This window comes from Grus americana, chromosome 5 (genome assembly GCF_028858705.1).
Source record: "Grus americana isolate bGruAme1 chromosome 5, bGruAme1.mat, whole genome shotgun sequence".
Lineage (NCBI taxonomy): Eukaryota > Metazoa > Chordata > Aves > Gruiformes > Gruidae > Grus > Grus americana.
The window spans coordinates 25443424-25463541 of record NC_072856.1 but is presented as its reverse complement, the minus strand read 5'-3'; the positions used below and the strand labels follow the sequence as shown (position 1 = coordinate 25463541).

At 46.2% G+C, this 20118-nt stretch overlaps 1 protein-coding gene across 9 annotated transcripts in view; it reads right to left on the bottom strand.

The window, feature by feature from the left end:
- Positions 1 to 19069, bottom strand: part of ACCS (1-aminocyclopropane-1-carboxylate synthase homolog (inactive)) — a 28496-nt gene extending 9427 nt beyond the window's left edge. Inside the window, exons 1-4 of one of the 9 annotated variants that reach the window (XM_054828048.1) lie at positions 18914 to 19045; positions 6823 to 7272; positions 3199 to 3815; positions 1634 to 1693 (exon numbers count right to left, since the gene is read on the bottom strand). In XM_054828048.1, the coding sequence (XP_054684023.1) occupies positions 1634 to 1693; positions 3199 to 3815; positions 6823 to 6949 (804 nt within the window). In that variant the 5' untranslated portion in view covers positions 6950 to 7272; positions 18914 to 19045. Of the gene's footprint in view, positions 1 to 1633; positions 1694 to 3198; positions 3816 to 4739; positions 4889 to 4943; positions 6718 to 6822; positions 7273 to 16510; positions 16695 to 18841 lie in introns of those variants that run through there. The other 8 variants (XM_054828047.1, XM_054828050.1, XM_054828046.1 and 5 more) reach the window with 8 other exon arrangements.
- Between the last annotated feature and the right edge of the window lie 1049 nt (positions 19070 to 20118).

The window sequence follows — 20118 nt, the reverse complement described above, 5'->3', positions numbered from 1 at the left end:
ATGCAGTGGGAAAGTTTCTCACATAATAACAAAACCACAACATTCTGTATTGGTGTTTTAATAACTAGTGCCAAGCTCTGGAGTTTAAAGACACTGTCCTTATCCCATGCAGAATTACAACCTGATATTATGGGATTAAAGTTCCTTTATTCATCTGTAGATGTTCTTGAAGCCTATGTAGCACAGAACTGTGCCTCCTTAGATCTCTCTCCTAAACTTATCTAGAGAATGCAACATAAAACGTATCAGCAGACTTGGCCAAAAATGACTATGTAATAATAAAGGGGAGAACCCTTAAAGGTAATGCATTAAGGGCTAAGGAAACCAGATGGGCCAACTGAAAGGAAGACCATCCAAGATCTCATGCCACAAAATATTCTCTAATTAAGGGTCAAAAGTTGAAGACAGAAATCTGATACATTATTAAGTGGAAACAGTAAGTATTTATTGTCCCAAATAGCAATAAATTATTTGCCTACAGTCCCAGCCGTGCTTCATTCAGTGAATCCATACTGTAACTCCAGGCTGCAATGACTGGGAAGCTGACAACAATATCTTTGCTCAGCGTGTTTCCACAAGCGCGATGGCTCACTATAGCTGACCAAGTCTTAACTCATTTTCATAATAAGGGTAATTAAGATGCAGCTGACTACCATCTCCCTCTGCACTACTTACTGCAGGCTTGGTGTTAGTTTTAAGGGGAAAGGACAGCAAAGGAAGGAAGGTACCACCTACACAGCCTAGAAGGCACCTTTTTCGTGCAGGCAGCAGCTCTGCCTTACCTGTTCTTTTAGCTGGAAGGCGGAGTGGTGGGGTAGCGTCCCCCCGAGTCAGTGGAGTGGCGGGCAGAAATAAAACAAGGAACATTTTGAGGGTGGGAATTGGTGGAACGGGAGCAACCATGAACTTCAAACCGCAGAGGCCGACTGTCCGACCCTGAGCCACCTTCCCTCCCCACAGACAGCTTCAGGTAGGAGACACTGCCACCTGCCCGCCTCACACGCTGCACCCAGGCAGCGATTTTCAGGGAAATCAAGAAACACTCCTCTACAGCATGGTTCTGTTGTTTTCTTTTGACTTTTTCTACTTTTTGAGTTGTACCATGTGTTTCATGCCTCTCCCTGGTGCAACTGAACAAAGTGAGCAGGTAGCAGCTCACTCATCTGACTTTGAGATATTTCAAGAGCTGCCGCCGTTCACTGCTGCCACCCTCACACAGTTCAGAATTGGGTGTCCAAATTGTGTGACATTATAATGGACAGATGTGAAGATCCTAGAAATTAAATAGAATTCAAAACTATTTTCAAAACCTCTGTATTAAATCAACTACTGTCAGCGGGAGAAAATAAAATGTGTCTTATTTTCATTTAGTTTTCTGAGCCAAGTACATCCCCAAAGGGAAACCCATCAAGAAGAAGAACAGAAAAACACCCTTGTTCCTATCCTCCTGGAAAAATAACACAAATAAATGTACAAATAGCTGGATTCAAAAGTGACTTCCAACAAACAAAAAATTCATGACAAAAAACTTTACCAGAGAAACCTGAGCAACAGCAATAACTCCAGGAAAGTGCAAGCACTAAGGAGGAACTACACAGCAAATTCAGTATTTCTTTTTTGGAACAGAACTTACCCGCTTAGACATCAGGTCAAAGCAGAGCTTATTCTCACTGGTGCCAAAGTTTATTATACCCTAGAAACAGAAATATTTTATTGTTTATAGACAGAAAAAACATGTGCATATATCACCTTCACTATCACTTCACTAAATTGCCTCCAAAAAGCTTACCAAGGAAAAATCAAAACACAGTTCACATAAACTTCACCATATATAACTTGAGACACGTATCTGTGTGTGTGCATTTACATATATGTATATATCTCCCAGGCACTCAGCTTCTTAGTCAATAAACTGTCTGCAAATGAATATGTACTAATGGTTTATACTTCTTTACAGAATGTGTTTAACTTAATCTTGAATTCACTCACTGGTATGTATCTAATTACAAAAGAAACCCTAAAACAATTCTGAGAAAACCAAGGTTTACCCTTCTGCAGCAATTTTAAAGAAGGTTTTGGATACATTTCTTTATCTAAAAGCATTTGTTTATCAGTCATTACCAGTCCACTCCACTGATTTGCTCAGAAACCACATAAACATGTAGTCATGAAAAGTGGTTAAAACACTGAACTTTCCCCTCAGTTCCAGGTTTAGGATTTGGCAGTGCTTATTTAGCACTACATTAGATCTTGCGGAGTTCAAATCTACTAGCACATTTTCATTATTGGAAGAGGTTGGGTAAATAACTTTTCAAAAATGCGAAAGGAAATCTAAGCAACTGCAGATTTATGAAGTTACGAAAGTACAAGTCCACTTCTAGGCATTTGTTTAAAAAGCTACCTCCTACATAAACAACAGTTGGTAGAAGAGGCAGTTTGTGCCTCATAATGCACCTTGTATCAAAACCTTCGTTGTGGTTTTCTATCTTAAAAATCTAGTTTCCACCTCCCAACACAGTGTGACTAAAATCAGGGCTAACAATAAAACATTTTAAAAGTTTCAAGTAGTTCAGTATCTGAATGCAGGATTTATTTAAAAGTAATCCACATTTAAATCATTATTTATATTCGCTATACTTGTTACTCAGTAATAACTTGCCATGAAGTATTAACACACAGCCTTTGTGCCACAAGGGGGGTATGATGAGCTACTTACAACTGAGCAGCCAAGTGTAAACAGGCAGAAAAAGTGCTGAGTGTTAGTTAAAAGTAATTAAAAAAAAAAAAAGGTCTACTACTTAGTTGTTGTATCTCCTGCACCCATCACCTGCAATAAGCAGGTATAATCAGATAATCAGACATGGTCTTCAGCGGGCAAGAGGAGATGAGGTGAAAGGAGGAACAGGAGCTCTGTTCCTGAAGATTTCTTACATCTTTCAAGGTCTACTACTGCTACTATTTCCCCAATAGGGAAATCAGACCGTGCAAACCTGAGCTCAACGTGACATTCATCTCTGATATATAGAAATCTGCAAAGCTACTTTTTCTTTCGCTTCCTCAAACAAACAGCTTGACATGCCATGTACTAGTGAGATCAAAAAAAACCACCCGCACTTTTAGCATATCTGTCAGCAAACCTCTAAGAAAGTTTTTTTCCTAGCAAGAAAGCCAGGAAAAGACTTTGAGGCTCTCACTCACATTGGGGTTCTTGTCTTCATCATACTTGTCAGCATGGTAAGCTTTGTACCCTTCCTCAGTGGAGCCACGAAAAATGTTGGCAATGTTGCCACGAGCAGAGAGGTAGGGGCTTCTCTGGAAGTCACTGGGGTTACAGAAGCCATGCATGTCAACCCGCCTCTCGGTGAGGGGCCGAGCCCTCATCTCTTGCAGGTCGCCCCCTCCTCCTCCCATTCCTGCAATTTCAGACAGTGCCTGGCTGAAGTCCAAGCCCCGAGGCATTGCAACGGAGGAGGAGGAGGAGCCGCTATGGTTCTGCTTTAGGATGCTGAGCATCTGAGCAAAGACATTGAACATGCGAAACTCATGCTCCCGCTCCAGTTCAAACCGGCGCTGCTCCAGTTGCATCCGACGCTCCTCCACATCCAAATCTCGCTGAAATCGGCGTTCTTCCATCTGCAAAAAGCGCTCTTCCATGGCCCGCTGAGACGTCAGGGTCTTCAGCAAGAGATCATCAAGTGGGTCCTTCATGCGTTGGCCTTTCCGCTTTTTTCTCAGCCGATGCAAGGCAGAGAAGCCGGGCCGGGGAACCACGTTCTGGATCCGTGATGAGTTTGCCATGTTGGGCTCACTGAAACCTGTGAATATGTAAAAACAAGGAAGAAAAGTTAAACAAGCAGCAAGTAAAGTGGTGTGGACATGTTTTGCTGCCTTCCCCTGCCCTTCCTAGTAAACACCCTTTGACCTACTGCAGGGTTTTACAAGAGAACCAAAGTAAAATCTGTCGGGTACATCTTGGAAGTATGCGAGTTTGTTTGAAGTTTGTTTTTAACTTCACACATTGGGCACCCCATTACTCTGCCAGCCCCAGCCCAAGCTCTGTACTTGGCTTCTGAAGTAACCTTAATGATCATCAATTCCATCCACTGGGCTAAGCAACCACCACGGTGAAGAGGACATACATAGCATTTCTTCCTGATCTCGGACATTAACCTCACGCTGGATATCATATTCTTTCCAATCATGCTGTGCTCATCCATCAACCTGTCCTAGACTGGTGTGAAATCCCCCCGATTTCCAGATTGCACCCTTCATGGCAGCCAAGCAACAGCCCACTGCACTTTCAGTGTAGGAGCCTCATCTCCTGTAAATTGATAAGCTGTTTCTGCCAGTGACTTTCAAAACTATCTTCCGAGTCCTAATGAATAGCTTAGAAAGCCAGCCAATGATTATTCCCAAGTATTCTTCATTGTTGAGTGTCCTAAAAGATTAGATCTGGAAAATATTTTAAAAGAACGCAAGGGAAGTTTCACCTGCAGGTTTATAGTGTAGCCATGGCAGAAGAGGGTCTCCTGATACAATTCAGCATGAGGACTGCAGACAGCCCTGGTGATGTTCAAATGATACCAAAAAGCATGCAATTTTTTTTTTCAATAAGGTAAGTACTGTCAGCATTATATGCAGAAATCTAGCACAAATGCCTAGCCCAGCTTATGGCAGACGTGCCAGCCCTTTGGATTTCATACACAATATTTAGCCTAGCGCAGTAATTTTATATTTACCTGCAGCATGATACGTTTCGGGAATGACCAGAAGACTACGAATGCAGATACCAGCCTTCTACTTTAAAGCTTTTTGGGACGTGGAAAAATAAGGATCCAAACGTCAGTGTGAAAACCAGGTGTCTATCTCTGCACCAGATATAATCTCTCTTTCTGGGAAACCAGGCAGAAACCTTATGCTGGAATGTAAAAGGCTATCCCTACCTGAAGGTGAAACACTGGTTTCAATGGGAATCTCCACCCTGGAGATGGGAGAGTCGTTCTGGGCCCTCTCCAAGAAGGCTCTCTCCATCTCATGTTCTTCAGGGGAGCCCTGCTGGTAAGACATGGATGGTGGGGGCTCTGGGGTCAAGCAGTGTTCATCAGAGTTCACCTCCTCACATTTGATTTCCATCAGTTCAGGGTGCTGGGAGTGTCCAAAGGGCAGGGCCGAGGAGGCGAACTGGTGATGGTAGCTCTCCACCATGCTGCCCTGCAGCACCTGCTGAGCCATCATGCTGCCGCTCAGGGAGCTGTAGGCCAGGGCAGGCCGGCTGGTCAGCACCCGGTCCATCACCTCATAGAACTTCCACGTCCGGCCGCCCCGCGGGGCCTTGCTGTTGTCCTTGATCCGCCGGTATTCCAGCTTCATCTTCTTGATCTTCTCGCGGCACTGGTCGCCCGTCCGGTGGATGCCCTTCTCCCGCAGCACCTCGGCGATGCGGTTGAAGACGTGCTGGTTTCGCAAGCAGCTCTCCAGCTCCATCTGCACCGACTCGTCGGCCCAGAGCTGCAGCAGCTCCACCACCTCAGGGTCCGACCAGTTACTGCCGCGCTCGTACTTCTTCCCCCGAAAATCCATCGCGCCCGGGCCCCGGCCGCGGGACGGCGGGGCGGGCCGGGGGGTGCCGGCGGCGGGCCGGGGGCTCGGCCCCCGCGCTGCCCAGCCCCCCCGGGCCGAGCCCCGCCGGGCCAGCGGCGGGAAGGGGCGCCGAGGGGGGCCGGGCGCGCCGGGGAGGGGGGGGAGGCGGCGGCGGCGGCACCGCGGGGGCGCCCGGGGCAGGCTGCGCCGGGGGTCCCGCCCGCCGCTCGGCCCGGCCCGGCCCCGCCCGGGCGGCGCACCTGCACCTGCCCCTGCCCCCGCCCCGCCCCCGCCCGGGGGGCCGGGCCCCCCGCCGGGCCGGGGCTCTCGCACCTTGGCCCTCGAGGGCGCCCGGGCGGCCCTGCCTCCCCCCAGCCCCTAGCGGGCTGTACGGCCGCCGGCACGGCTCGGCACGGCTCGGCACGGCTCGGCTTAGCCCGTCCGCTAGAACCGGGCGGAGCGAGCTAGCGGGGAGCCGGGCCGGCATGTTCACATCCGGGGTGACGCACATGCGTGCAGCCTTATTCCGGGATAACTTTAGTCCGTGCCAGGCGCTCGCAGCGCTCCCGGGCCGCGCCGGGCCCCCTCCCCCGCCCGGGAGGCAGGCAGCACCGTACCACGCCGAGCCCTGCCACAGCCGCCCCGCCCCTCACCGCGCTCGGCACCGCTGGCCCGCCCGGCGCTGCCAGGCACGGCTCGGCACGGCCTCGCCCGCAGTCGCGCACCCAACCCCCGCCCCCGGCCCAGGGCGAGGCGGGAGCCCTCGGGAGCCGTGCTGGCGGGGGCAGGGCCCCTCCCCCCGATAGGCGATAGCCGGCGGTGAAGAGACCGAGACCGGTCACGGTGCTGCCGCTGAGCTGCTCCCCCGGGTCTGGTTTACTGGCGGAGCGGGTCGCGGGGTGCCTGTGGTGGGACGCGGGCCCGGCTTGGCTTGAGCTGCCGCGTGTGCGGTATCGGGCGGTGTTAGCGGCTGTCCCGGCAGGTCACTGCCTGCGGTCCCCGGACGCCAGCGAAGGACTTCTGCCTCCGGTGTGGCTGACTGCCTCCCGCACCCAGAGAGCTTAGCAAGCAGCGGCTATGGAGGGACCAGGCATTACATCAGGTCACTCCTCTATTTACCGCCCCCCCCCCCCCGTCAGTTACTCGCATGGTTCAGATCCTTCCAAGTACCCCCCTCCCCGTGCTCTGCTACAGCCCTGGATGGGGTGGAGGACTGCAGAGAGCAAATGCAGGATTTCTTACTTTCCCTCTGCATCACCAGGTCAGATTCCTGACAGGGATCTGTAATCGCAGCACTCAAGTCCTCACAGAGCTGTCCTGCCGCATCAGCCGCGAAGACGGCCTCAAGCCGCGCTGCAGGACGAAGCATGCTGCACCGTAGCCCACAGGTTTGGAAATTTCAGTCCAGACCCGAGCCTGGCAGGATAGGGACTGAGCCCTAAGGCAGCGAGTATGAACATAAACCCAGTAATTTATGAGAAAAGCAGAATGAAACACAGTGTATCCGTATCCTGCATCACAGTTCTCACATCTGGTGTACAGGTTGTGAAGCACATACTGGGTTCATGATTTTCCTTTGAGATCAAAAGATAGCTTCATTGCAGCACTGTTTGGGGTTTTTTATCCAACTCTTACTAATTCCCTCTGGATTTTAATAAAGCATTCACGGCCTCTATGATTCCATTTCTCAGCCTGTGAAGTGGAAATAAAGATCTTTGTTATATTTTGTGAAATACTTTGAATACTGTCGGGGGTGTGCGGGGCAGGGAAAAAGACAAGACTTAGCTTTAAAAATGATACTACCTTTCCTAATAACTTCTGATCAGATAGTAGTTTGGATTTTTTCCAGTAGTCTGCTTAACTAGAGTTTGTACTTCCACACCCCCATAAGAAAGATGTGATTATCCTTTCCTAGGGTTTTTGATGGGAACAGCACTCTGTTCTACAAATACAGACTTAATTATGTAAGGACATTTACATTGACTGTACTGGAGTACACAAAGAGTGGGGCAACCATGAATAGAGCCATTGGTGATATAAGCTTAATAGTAAATATAAATAGCTTAAAGGCAGCATGGAATAGTCCTTTTAAAAAGCTTTTCAAAGAAGCCCGAGAGCCTGGCTGCAGCCTGTTATACCTGAGGGCCATAACTTAGCCAGGCAGCAGTAGAGCATTCTCAAAAGTAGCTCGACATATGCTCTGGCTTCAGAAAGAGCCACTATTTCAAAATGCAAGCATTAAAAGGGATGGAACCTAGGTTCATGATATAAAAAAATAATAATAAATCTTGAACTATTGTTCATGGTTCGGTTGTTTCCACCTTTTTATGCCACATGAAGTGGAAACCTTATTTTTTAAATTAAATTAAGGGCTTCCCTTGCACTCATGCAAGTCAGGCACGTATGGCATTGAGGACAAACATATCACATGGTGTTATATTGCCGAGATGATTGTTTGAGCTGCCAGTTCTTTGAGCTGCCTTCCCAATTCAGATGGAAAAGAGGACTGACTAACAGGGGCTGCGTTCTCAAAGTGCAAGAAGTGATGGTGTTGAAATGCGCACAGTGCAAGCCACTGAGAACTGCAAAACCGAAAAGAAAGACTTTTATTTTCTGAACTGGTTTGTATGCCTATTTCAGTGACAAAAGTGTAGGCGCCACCTAATTTGATGTATCCAGGACACTTGTTTGACAAAAATCCCTCTTTATCTCTCCTTTTCATGCAGCAAGCTCAGGAATGCAAACCAAATACTGTCATAGAGTACCTTCCTTATTCTCAGGGAATTTCATGCCTCAGTTTCGTCTCAGCAGATGACAGCCGAGTGCCACAGTCACGGGGCACTCCTTCCCTGCGCAAATGGTGTACCACAACTCCTTTTCTAACAAGTCGTGACATGCGATCCCGAAAATACAACTTTTAAAAATGGTGTTAAGCTTCACTATTTTGTTAAGTTTACTTTACTATAGGTCTCCAAGTCATTGATGCAACTAGTTGACGATCAGCTAAATCTTAGATAACAGCCATCAGAGCATGGAACTTTCCTGCCAGTGTCTGTAAGCAATGATATTCAAAATAAATTTTCATTAAAGTTGGAGTCTAGCTCAATGGCACGGTCACAGATGGCACTGAAATGAAAGCCCCGGAAGCCGAATTTTCTGTTTATTTCCAGCACATTTGCAAGTTGAGCAGAGGGGGCCCACTGCATATCAGGCCTTCAGCTGGGAGATGTGATAACCAACCATCACAGTGGTTTTGGTAAGGAAAACTTTCACAAAAGCAAACAGAGGCCTTGCAACTCAGTTAAATGTCAGACAGTAACAATAAATTCTTTTGTTGTAACTACAGCAGCTCTTTTTTAAAAATAATAATAAAAATCCTTAAAATTAGAGTGGCCTTCGTGCTGCAAAGAGGATGGCTAAAAATGAGCAGCAGTTTGGGTTAGCATCCCCGCGATCGTTGTGCTCTCTACCCCTCTCCCAGAGAAAGGCATTCGCATCCCCTCCCAGCGCAGAGGCATTTAGCAGTTCCCCTGCTGACACGCCCCGCGCTGCAGCTCTGCAGAGCAAAACCTCTCTGGCCTTTTGGCCCGCGCCCAGCTCCACCCTGCGGGAGGAGAGGAGGGGGGATGGAAGGGTTTCTGGCAGCCCCCCGCCCAGGCGGGCGGCTCGGCGGCCAGCGCGGTGATGGGAGGAAGGTCCCTGCAGAGGGTGCTCCAGCCCCGGCTACTTTCCTCCAGCTTGTGCAGGACACGTTGGGTCTGCAACCTGCTTCGGGTTTTTGTGGGAACCCACGGGTGGGAAGGAGCGCATGCAACCAGAGGGACCTTGGCACGTTGGGAATGCAGCAGAGAGAGATTCAACCAGAGGGTCAGTTGCCCGGCAGGCCTATTTTCCAGGAGTTCAGTACATGGCTGTCCACGGTTCGGTATAAAAGGAACTTTCTGCTGCAGTGGAGTAAAACTCAACTCTTTTCAGCAGCCTCTGACATGGAAAAACGACGCTGGTTAAACTCTTACAGTGCGGTAGATCAGAGGAAGGTTACTTCCCTGGGATGTGTAGTGGCTGCTGGCAGCACTTAAAGCCCAGCGCTGCCACAACCGAAACCACAACCATCCAATGCCTGTTTCCAGACTGACTCAGAGTCAGATGAGTTGAGCAGACTCGGGTCTAGCTCCGGAGAGATGACACTGGTAAAAATTCTTCGCAATAATTGCGGTTTAGAAATTAAAGTCCAAATAGACCGTTGAGACAAAAACGTTCTTGCATCTACCTAGTTTGGTAGATAATACAAATAAAGATGAGATTTTGCCACTGTTATTGGACAAACCACAACAAACTGAAGCTCTCTTAATTCTGTTATTTCTGGATCTGAGCTGACACCCTGGCCAAAGATGGTGCAGAAGACCACCCCCAGGCACTGTCTGTTCTGCATCTCATTCTCCAGATTGCCAAGGGGCACTGAGCAGCTGAAGCCATCAAGCAGCATTTATTTTTACATTCTTTAAAAATTGTAGAGAAGTGCTGGAAAACACCGTTTCTGCTTCACAAAGTTTTTGATGTATAAACCTTATTAGTAATATTGATTATCCACTCAATCCTCCTGCAAAAACCCTCAGCCCAGCCCCTGAAAAACCACAAAATACCAACTGAAATAAGGCACCTACACAAAAACTAAAGCACGATCTCATATGTACCAGGATCTTCCTTCCTAACTCATTATGAATTCTTCCATCTCTGTCTCTTTCTTTGGAGATGAGTTTATTTCTCACTGGTTTTCAGAGCAAGCAAGCCCCGACAACCATTACAGATGCCTTCTCTTAGGATTCTTATTGCACTGGCAGGCACAGCAGGGGTACAGTTGGTCTTGTTAAATTAAGACATCATTTTAATAAGCAGCTTCAGCACACGGACATGAGAGACGAGAAGGAAAAGTTTCCAAGGGACACATGCTCCCAACACGTGCCCAAAGGGTTATTTAAGGTACTTTACAGTAAAGCCCACAGAGGGCAGTAGGACAGCCTTCAAAAAACTTTTGTAAAGCAGAGCTGGACAAGGAAAACTGCAGAAGGAGAGTTTGGTTATTAAGCACCTAGATTTTTCTGGGACTGATTTTTTTTTTTTATCTAAGTGTCAATTTTGTAACTGATTAAACAGCACGTTGTGTTTTCTGTGAAACTCTGGGCAGACCCACAGGACCTGCCCTATTGCGCACAGAGGGAGCTATTGAAGCGCTGAGTGTTTTCCACCTGCACAGTCAGTGTAACATCCACTCAAACAGCTGAGAAACTGTGTTTTTCCTACTTCCGGGCAAATTATTTTGGTAAGAGCCAAGCCTGCTTACTCATCCCATGCAACTAGTTAATGGTATTCCCTGGAGCAGGAAGCGGTGATTGGGTTCGGGGTGTTCTAAGTACTGGCTAACCCTGTGGCACGTAACAAACAGAGTTAAAGTGAATCTGAGTGTCAAAATTCATATGTTCGAAGGATTCAAGAAAGGAAATGGATCCAGATTCCTATGACCAAGTCTACTTCTGCAATTCCAGCTCTGGACAGGACTAAAATGAAGAGAAACCAATTCTCTTCTTCAAAGATACCTAAATTCCTGTAGATTCAGCTGCCATAATACAATTTCTGTAAGTCGTGACTGAATAAGACACTATGCTACGGATGAAATGGTGACAAATTCCAGGGCAGGAGCAGATTGCACTTCTGCTAAACTGATGAGCACACCACAGTTAACGGTGCCTGATGCCCTGGGCAAGAAATCAAACCCAATGTGTCTATTAGGGCAAACAGATTTAACTTTCCATATGACACTGACACTTGTCATGCTGTATGTACAGGAAGCTCTTGCAGTGCTCCACGTCCTGTGCATCTCGCTGCTAAGGCTTGCCAGGCACCTTGTGGCCAAGGCAAGCAAAGGCACTCATCGCTTGCAGATTCACGTGTAGGTTTAATTTCCTTGCAGGACTGGTTGAAACCTTCCTTTTCTAAACACAGAGATTCTGCATTGCCCTAGAGAAAGAAACCCTGAGAGAGTTCACCATGAAGGACACACAGTGCGGCAGCTGATGAAGTGACCTCTGTTTGCAGCTTCTTCATGGTCACTGATACTGGAAGAGGACTTCAAGGAAAAAACACGTTGAAGAGAGTAGAGGAAAAGAAGAGGTACTGGCTAAAGCTGGAAAATGAGCACTCAAAGTTGCTTCTCTCTTGACATGCTGTTTATATTAGCTGGTCAGGCATTTTTATTTGTCTGATTTTTTTCTTTTTTGGCCATGGCTGCTTCTTGGGCTGGCTCTGGTCTGTACTGTGAGTTCTTTGCAAGGAGACATGCAAATGTTTTCTCCCTCTTTGCTGCCAGAAAACAACGTGGGTCATTTCAGAACCAGCAGACACTGAGCCAGTAACCCTTCAGCCCCTTTTGTGGCCTCCAAACTCACATCTGCAGATCACAAACATCTCAGCTTGATAAGATAAGGTTACTGTTTTTATCACAGAAACTTAGGTGTTTTGATGGTATTGTCCTTTATCCTGGAAGATATCCTTTATCCTGAAAGGGATATTAAAACAGTAGCTAATATGCTCAGGAACACAGCAACAACCTGCAGGGATATATGTGTTGCTATGTTGCTCTACAAAATCAGGAGACGCTAACACCAAAATTGCATCACTGAGGTAAATATAAGAGATAAAATTCCCCAAGTAATGACACAACAAAACCAGGTATCAACCCGTTTTCCTCCCTGTGGCTGGCTGGACTGTGCCCTTCAATTGCCATAAATTTTTTTGTCCATCTAGTTTTAAATAAGGTGTATTCAGCATCTGTCACCATTTGCCTTCAAAAAGAAAAGCCAAAGGCAAGGAGAAAAGCAAGCTAGCTGGCCCTTATCTGATGCTAAAGATAGACACAGAGACTTCCATGTTTGGTCTGATACAGAAAATGGTCATGATTAAATTTCTAGATAAAACCATGGGTGAGAATTCTTCTGTATTTTAATTTATAATAGTAAGGAGTTTATACTGCTTCTGCCTGAAAAAACTACATGAGCTGAAATTGGGATCTTGTTTCCTGTAGCATGGCTAAAAGCCAAGCAGGATACTTCTAACGTGCCCCCAGCAAGACCTGTTCATTCACACTAAGTCTTTTCTAACCGTGGGTCTGCGTGTGTGCGTCAGTGTAGGGTTTTTTGCAATTACAGGAGAAATTAAGAAAATTTGCAATTACAGGAGAAATGAAGAAATTTCCATGCAGTGTGAAACCAGGTTCATAAAGAAGACTTTCCCACAGAGCTGTAATGCTGGCGTGCAGCACCCACTGCTACGGGCGTCCTTGGTTTTCACAGTGCTCTCTGCCAGTGCAATTCAACCCTACGTGCCGTAGCCCTGCAGCTATTCTGCTCCAGCCTCTGCACTGACAGCAGATCATCGTCCTCATCCTGACCTTCTTTTCTGCTCTGGCAGGCCTGAGAATAACAAACGACGCTGACGTTTACTGGTAGCCTTGTGTCTCAGGCTGAGGCCACAAAACTCACATCACTGCTTGCCTTGAACAGAGAGCTACAAAGGCAGCATCAGCGTACCCATCCAGCTCAGCTGTGCTCAGCTTCTGCTTTCCTGAACCAAGTATAATCCTCAAAAGGGAACGTTCCCCTCTCATATTGTCAGTGCTATCTATCCTTTCTTAGTAACTGCTAATAAATAGTCTTTTTTTTTTTTTTTAAATCTTTCCTTTGCAGTCAGTTCATGAGAGCTGGAGACCTTTCTGTTCTCCTTCTCTCATCCTCCCCATCTTGTGCAAGAGCTTCAGTGATGTTGCCCTTAAAAAGTCAGTAACTGGTCCCAGGAACATTGATTGTCCTTGTGTAACTACCAGTGCACTCAGAAAACAGCCTGAGACACTGTGGGGCAACATCAGTCCTGCTGAACGGCATAACGCCAGCTGCCTGTGCTGTACAACTCTTCAGTCCCTCATCCAGCTAAGCTATGTTTATCTGAACTTGATGTGGCCCAGAAAAGAAATGCCAATTTTTCAATACTATTTTAATGCAAACTTCCTGAGAACAGGCCGGGGAAATCATCGCTGTCTGGCTGTGCAAGGGGGTGAATGACAGGGAGGTTTTTGAGCTGCCTGATATATATTTTTAAGTAAGGCTAGCAGAAATTCTATGCTAACATTTGAATTCAAACAACCACATTGGACTGATTGCGGTCTGGAAAGGAAACATATCCAGAAGTTAGAATAGCACAAGGATCTGATACTTTTAAGTAGATATTTGTCAGTGCTGCTGAGTCTGTCTTCCCTTCAGAGTAGTGTGTGGATGAAAAAAAATTGGTCAGGGAAAGAAGTGGTTGGGATGGAAGTCAGTTCTCCCAAGACTGGAAATCCTTCCAATTTCCCACATGGACCCAGAATCTGAATTCCCTTTAAGGCTGGTGGCCCCCAGACACTTAAACTGAAGCCAGGGAGAGGATCCTCTTGTCCTGACAGTTGTGCAACCTGTCATGAGTATTTGGAGAATAAAATAAGGCAGAAACAGTCAACAAAAGTCTGCAGGTGCTGCTGCTACCTTTGTTTCTAAAAGGGCTACCAAGCACCTCTTCTTTTCTTATTGAGCGATTTCTCCTGCCCCTGCTGCTTGTCTGGCACAGACTGGCAGGGACACTGGTCTGTTCCACAGCAAGATTAGCAATAGCTTGAGATGGGAAGAGAAACTTACTTTCCCAAAGGCTTGTGTGGTTTTTACAGCTATACTATATGGGCTCTCTGTTGTTCTCTTCTGTTATTTCCATCTCTACCTGTGGCAGCACTACTGTGACATAATTCCTGGAAGATGTAAAGTTTTTGAAATCTCCCATAAAAGACTCCCAGCCTCCCTAAGCAACCTGTTCAGTGCTTCACTACATTTGGCATGAGAAGGGTTTCCTAATGCCTAACCCTTATCTGCCCTACTACAAGAGAAGCTGTAAGGGAGAATTCTGGCCCGGTCTACCACTGACACAGAAAACTGTTTTGTCGTCTTCCTTTCACAGCAAGTTGAGGGGTTAGCATACAGCCTTCTCAAGAAACTCAAAAAATGTAGATAATATCTTCTCTAGACTTCTGATTATTTTTGGTTTTCTTCTCTCAACTCTCAAACCCACCTACAGCTTTTGGGAAATCTGGCATCCATGATTAGGCATAACACTTGAGCCAAAACCCCACCAGTGCTAAGCAGAGAAAGGAGACTGTTCCAGAGACTGTACTCGTGTCTGTCTGTCCTAGGATAATGTTAATCTCTTAACAGTAGCAAAGCATTTGAAACACAATCATTTTGTGATCCCTTATAACCACTAAAACGTTCCCTACCTGCTGTCCTGCAAGCCATTGCCTACCTTGTATTTGTGCAGTGCATTATTCATTCCTATTTTGTGCCTTTCCATATCAAATATTTATCCGTTTGGTCCTCCAGTGCCTGAAGACCCCTTTGAATTCTGACCCAGTTCTCCCATGTGCTTGCATGCCCCTCAGCATGACACTGCCATCACATTTGATAAGCATTACCTCTGTTGCACCTACGAAGCCATGAATGACAAGAGTGACTGACCGGTGGGCGACCCTGCAGTTCCCTCATTGCTCCCTTCCCATTTGATGCAAACCTCCGAGGGCTGTTCAGTGAACAGGCTTCTCCATGGGGCTGTGCACCCATATTCCATGAGTTTCACCTAGGGTGTATGTCCGTAGCTGGCTTATGAGTATAATGTGAAGAAGCATGGAAAACCTTACCCAACTCAGAATATAGGGCATATCCTTTTTCTTCCCTGGTTGGTTACTCTGTCAGAAAAAAAGAGGGCAGACTGCTCTGATAGGATTTCTTCTTGACAGGCCTGTATGCCTGCAACTTATCACCTTGTTATCTTCTATATGCTTACGCACGGCTCATTTGTTCCACTTTTTCCAGGAAATGGGCTGTCTACTACCCAGTTCTCTTCACCTCGTTCTCTCCTTTCTTCAAAGGCCATCATTATACGCACTTTTTCCTACATTTTGTGTTCTCATCTATTTCCCGTGATATCTCAGAAATAAATCTTAACGCTTCCGCAGCTGTCTCAGCCAGTTCCCTCAACACTGGACTTCATCAAGTGAACACAAAGATGTATCTAAGCAGTGCCTCAGCAATCCTTGGATTGCGCTGTGTGCCGAGCAGTGCTACACAAAGCCAGCTCCGATCTGTCAGAGGTCCCTTCCCTCCTACGCTGGTCCTGAGCCAACCCAGTCCTCAAGCAGAACAACCACATCAGCGCAATGCCAGGTCTGACCTCATTATCTCTGCCAGACCCCACTGTTTGTTCTCACTCCCTGCGTGACGGTGGTGCAGACCCATCCAGGAGGCTGCCACAAAGCTCATTAGATCTGCTGGTCCTGGGCTGGTTTGGTCCAACATGCAGCGCTCCATCCCAACATCCAGTGTATCCTCCCCTACCAGCCAAATAATGGTGAGTTGACTAACAGTCATCCCACTACGCTGGTCCAGTTCCAAAAACACTGGGAGGGAAAAAAAATTACTCTTAGAAATACGGCTGTTGGCCATGCCAATCTTGTTTTCTGCTGTAAAGTAGGTGAATGCCTCATGCGTGTTTATGACTGTAACCTTACAACACAGTCATGCAACTTGCTCCCACTTTACATCTAAGAAAGAGAGGCACAGAGCAATCCAGTGACTTGTCACAGGTCAGAAAGAACATGTGCAGAAAAGTACCAACCAGAGATGCTGGCTGGCTGTCTTCTCCGAGTTCAGTACCCCACAGCAACAACAGCATCATTTATCCAGAACTAGGATACCCCAGAAATTAACTATACCCATTGTCTAAAGCAAACAAAAATAGCTCCCCGTACCTTACAGCTGAAGCAAAACACAGTTGCAGTAAGATACTAATATTTTGCTCTTACCTGTGGACTTTGCTGGCAGAAATAGAAATGAGCTGTCAGACAGCCAGTCAGATTTTGCCTTATGATCCTGGGCACAGCTGCAATTATAACTCTGGCAAAAAGGCTGAGGAAGTGCTCTTTTGTGTTTGTTTACTTTGTCAGGTGTGTTCATTAGACTCAGATTGCATCAAGGAGCTCCCAGAAAAGCATGTGTGAGAATCACACCCCCCCCTTGCAAGGTTTTCCCAATCAGAGGCTGTGTCCTTGCGCCCTTGGCCAGGGTCACGTGCCTTCCTTGCAGTATTTAAAGAGCAGCATGTGCGCTGGTTATCAATCATCAGGTGTGAGCCTTCTGGGGTGGAAGAGAACATTCAGAAATCATAGCTACTGCTAGAAATTTCTGAAAATCAGATTCCTCAGAGGCTGACGGGGTTTTATTGTGTTAAGGAAAAGAACAGAGTTTGTTTTGCAGTTTTTGGCAAATCTTTTCTTTGAGAACTCAATCTCAGTTCAAACTGTACTGTGTTCAGTTATTTTAACTATGATGTTTACTGAGCTGTTGTTAAACAGTGATTCATTCTAGGGAACTTCACAAAAGGTTCTAAAAACATTTAAGAAAATATTTCTCGATCTTCAAGTGACAGGCTGCTCAGCTACTCACTGGTCTACATGTCAATAACAATCAGATGTCAGTGCCTTGAAGAATGCCAATGCTAACAATGTTTGCCACCAGATTTGCAAAGACTAGAGGGTTTCTGCTAACCTGAGACTGTTATGGCAAATTCCCATCCCAGAGCCTGAGGGAATACTTGAGACTCCTCTTTCCAATGCTAAGAAATCTCTGGCAAGTTGAGGCCTGGCACCCTTTGCAGGGACTCTCAAGCCTGCCAAAAGCCAGTCTCTGCTGCTGACATGTTGACATCATTTTCCAAATATGATACATGGTGGGAGCAAAAATACCCTGCTCTCATTTTGTAAGTAATTTTTAAAAATAGTAGGTAAATGTAGTGCCAGTGAACTGAGTCAGGGTACTTGTGCCCTGCATACATCCTAGAAGGAGCATGTCATACTCAGTTGACAAAGGAAACTTTCCCCATGCTGCCCTGCCATCGTTGCACAGCTTGAAACTGGTGGGTGACTGCAAGAGATGAAAGAAATTCTTTAGTCTCTATTTTAGTCTTCATTGCATCTGGCAAGACTTCAGAAAGGGAACTGCTTTTGTGCCATGGAAGTTGTGCAGCAGAAACTGAGCAGAGGCCAGTTCCACCTAAACCCCCCATCCAGACTACTGGAACGTATCCAGGCTCATCGCCACCCTTGCTGACACAGGAGAGGAAATGGAGATCACCGGTAGTAAAGACGTGAGCTGCTTGGCTTGAACTTGAGTCAGGTGTCTATGACCAAGACTGTAGTAGCAGCCTCCATCCATTGTAAATCAAGGACAGGTGGGAGAGAGGAAACATGATCTCACCCGCGGTACTGTCAAAGACATAGGAAAAAAAAGGCTTCGCATCCCATTCCCAATTTCTCAGCCTTTCAGTCTGTCCTGTTATCATCTGACTGTACGGTCCAGTAGTATCTTCCCCACTCTTAAGAGACTTTGCTTTGAACCCAAATTTGAGCCTACCCTTAAAAAGTTATCTTCCTATCCATATTTAGTTCATGTCCCTTCACCTCTTCTCCTCTGCAGTTTTGGATCCATTGCAACCGAATACGGTAATTATCAAGGAGGACACACATAAACCTTCCCTTTGAAATGTGTGCGTTATCACCATCTTTCTTCCCTCTGCTTTCCCATTTTTCAGTTTGGCTGAAACTGCTTTGATTCAGAAGTGACCAAAATTACAGTAACTTTTATGAAGGAAATTAGTTACACTTCAAGCCAGTTATTTAGAAATGATGAATACCACACAGGAAAACCATTAAGACTGTTGCTGTCTCAGAGGTCATGACTGAAGCAGGCTGTTCATCCCCCAAGGAAACCTGCCTCTTTCCAATTGGAAACAAGAAATATTTTGGCAAGCAGAGGCAGCATACGTGGAAGTGCATTCTGCCTGTGCCCAGGCTGCTTCAAGTCTGATGGATAAGATTTCATTCCCTCTATTGCCATGAAACTCCTTAAACTTCACTGAACTCAAACATACAAAAAAGAGAGAAATCAGAGTACAGTTAGGTTCAGAGAGGCAGCACAGATTTCCAGACCAGCTCTCCTTGTTAGTATACTTTGAACCTCTTTGCAGACGGAAGGATGCCTCTTTCAGAAAGCACCAGAATCTGTTTAAGCTAATATTAATCTGCTTTGATAGTAGTAGCTAGTTCTAAACCATTCCAAATCTCATTTGCGTTACCAACCTTTGAGGCAGGGGCTTTGCTAAATGGCAGTGCTTGCTTGGTACCCAGGAGGCAGCATCATCTGTCACTTACATGTCTCCAGGAGCGGAGGGCACTGGCACGGAAGACCTCCTGTGCCAAAGCAGGAGTCACCTCTGAGCCATGTTGTCTCACCAGGCTCCCTCTTGTGCTCCAAACCATTGGGGGAGGAGTGAGAGATCATTGCCATCTCCCTTCCAAACTCAGGTACAAGCCACGTGCCTGTCCCACGTGGAGAACGCGCCAGGTGCTCCCAAGTGATGCTGGGGAAAAAGCACAGGTGATCCCCTGATTAAGTGGTCAAGGTCTGGCCTCTGGTTCAAAACCAATTGTAGTTATTTACAGAACAATTTGTAAGAAGAAAGGAAGAAAAGAATTTTTATTTACAGCTTTCATATATTTTTCTCCATCAGCTGCTCAGTTAAAAGAAAAATGTGTATGTTAATATCCACAAAAATATGTAATTCCCTGAGGTCTGTGTATCCCCCATTCCAATTAATAAAACCAGAAATTAAAATCAGCATCTGTTTTCCACCAAAGATTTTATTATCAATATATTGAGATAGCAAACATTCAAAAACAGTCATTCTGACTTCTCCTTTTCCAGGAGACTTGCCTTAAAGCTCCATTTTTTGAGAAATAATAATAAATTTGTTTTTTCAGGATGTTAGTGAGTTTAGACTCACTGCACTTCTAGCTTCACACTACCAACACGAGAGCTAGGAATGCATTATTTAAATATGAATAAACAAACACTGATTTCCATGGAGCTGGAGCATTAAGAAAAGCACAAACTATCACAAGGTTGACATAAAAATCCAGACTTTGGCAGTGCAGAGCTGGTTCACTTTCTTTCCCATTTGCATTCAGTCAAGCTGTTGGCTTAGCTCTCCCTCTCTCCCTTTCCCTCCCTCTCATCCACTGGGAATATTTATTCATGTATGACCAGGCTTCAGATGTTTTCCATAAGACTGATGCGCTAACAAGTAAAATGTTGGGCCAGGCTGGTGCAAAGGTATTGTACGTCTGTGTAACTAGTAGTGCTATTTTAATACTTGCCTGTAGCTCAGAAACAAACAGTGGGAGCGCCTGATGTTGCCGATCATGTGTCTTGGGCAGAGGCTGGAAGCAGGTGTGCAGTGTTTGTCCTCCCTCTCCCAAACTGTTTCAAGACCTTGTGCCAGCTGACAGGCAACTGATTAGATAGTGTTGTCCTTATTCAATTAGAGAAGTGTTAAAAACCTTTGTGATGGGCAGGA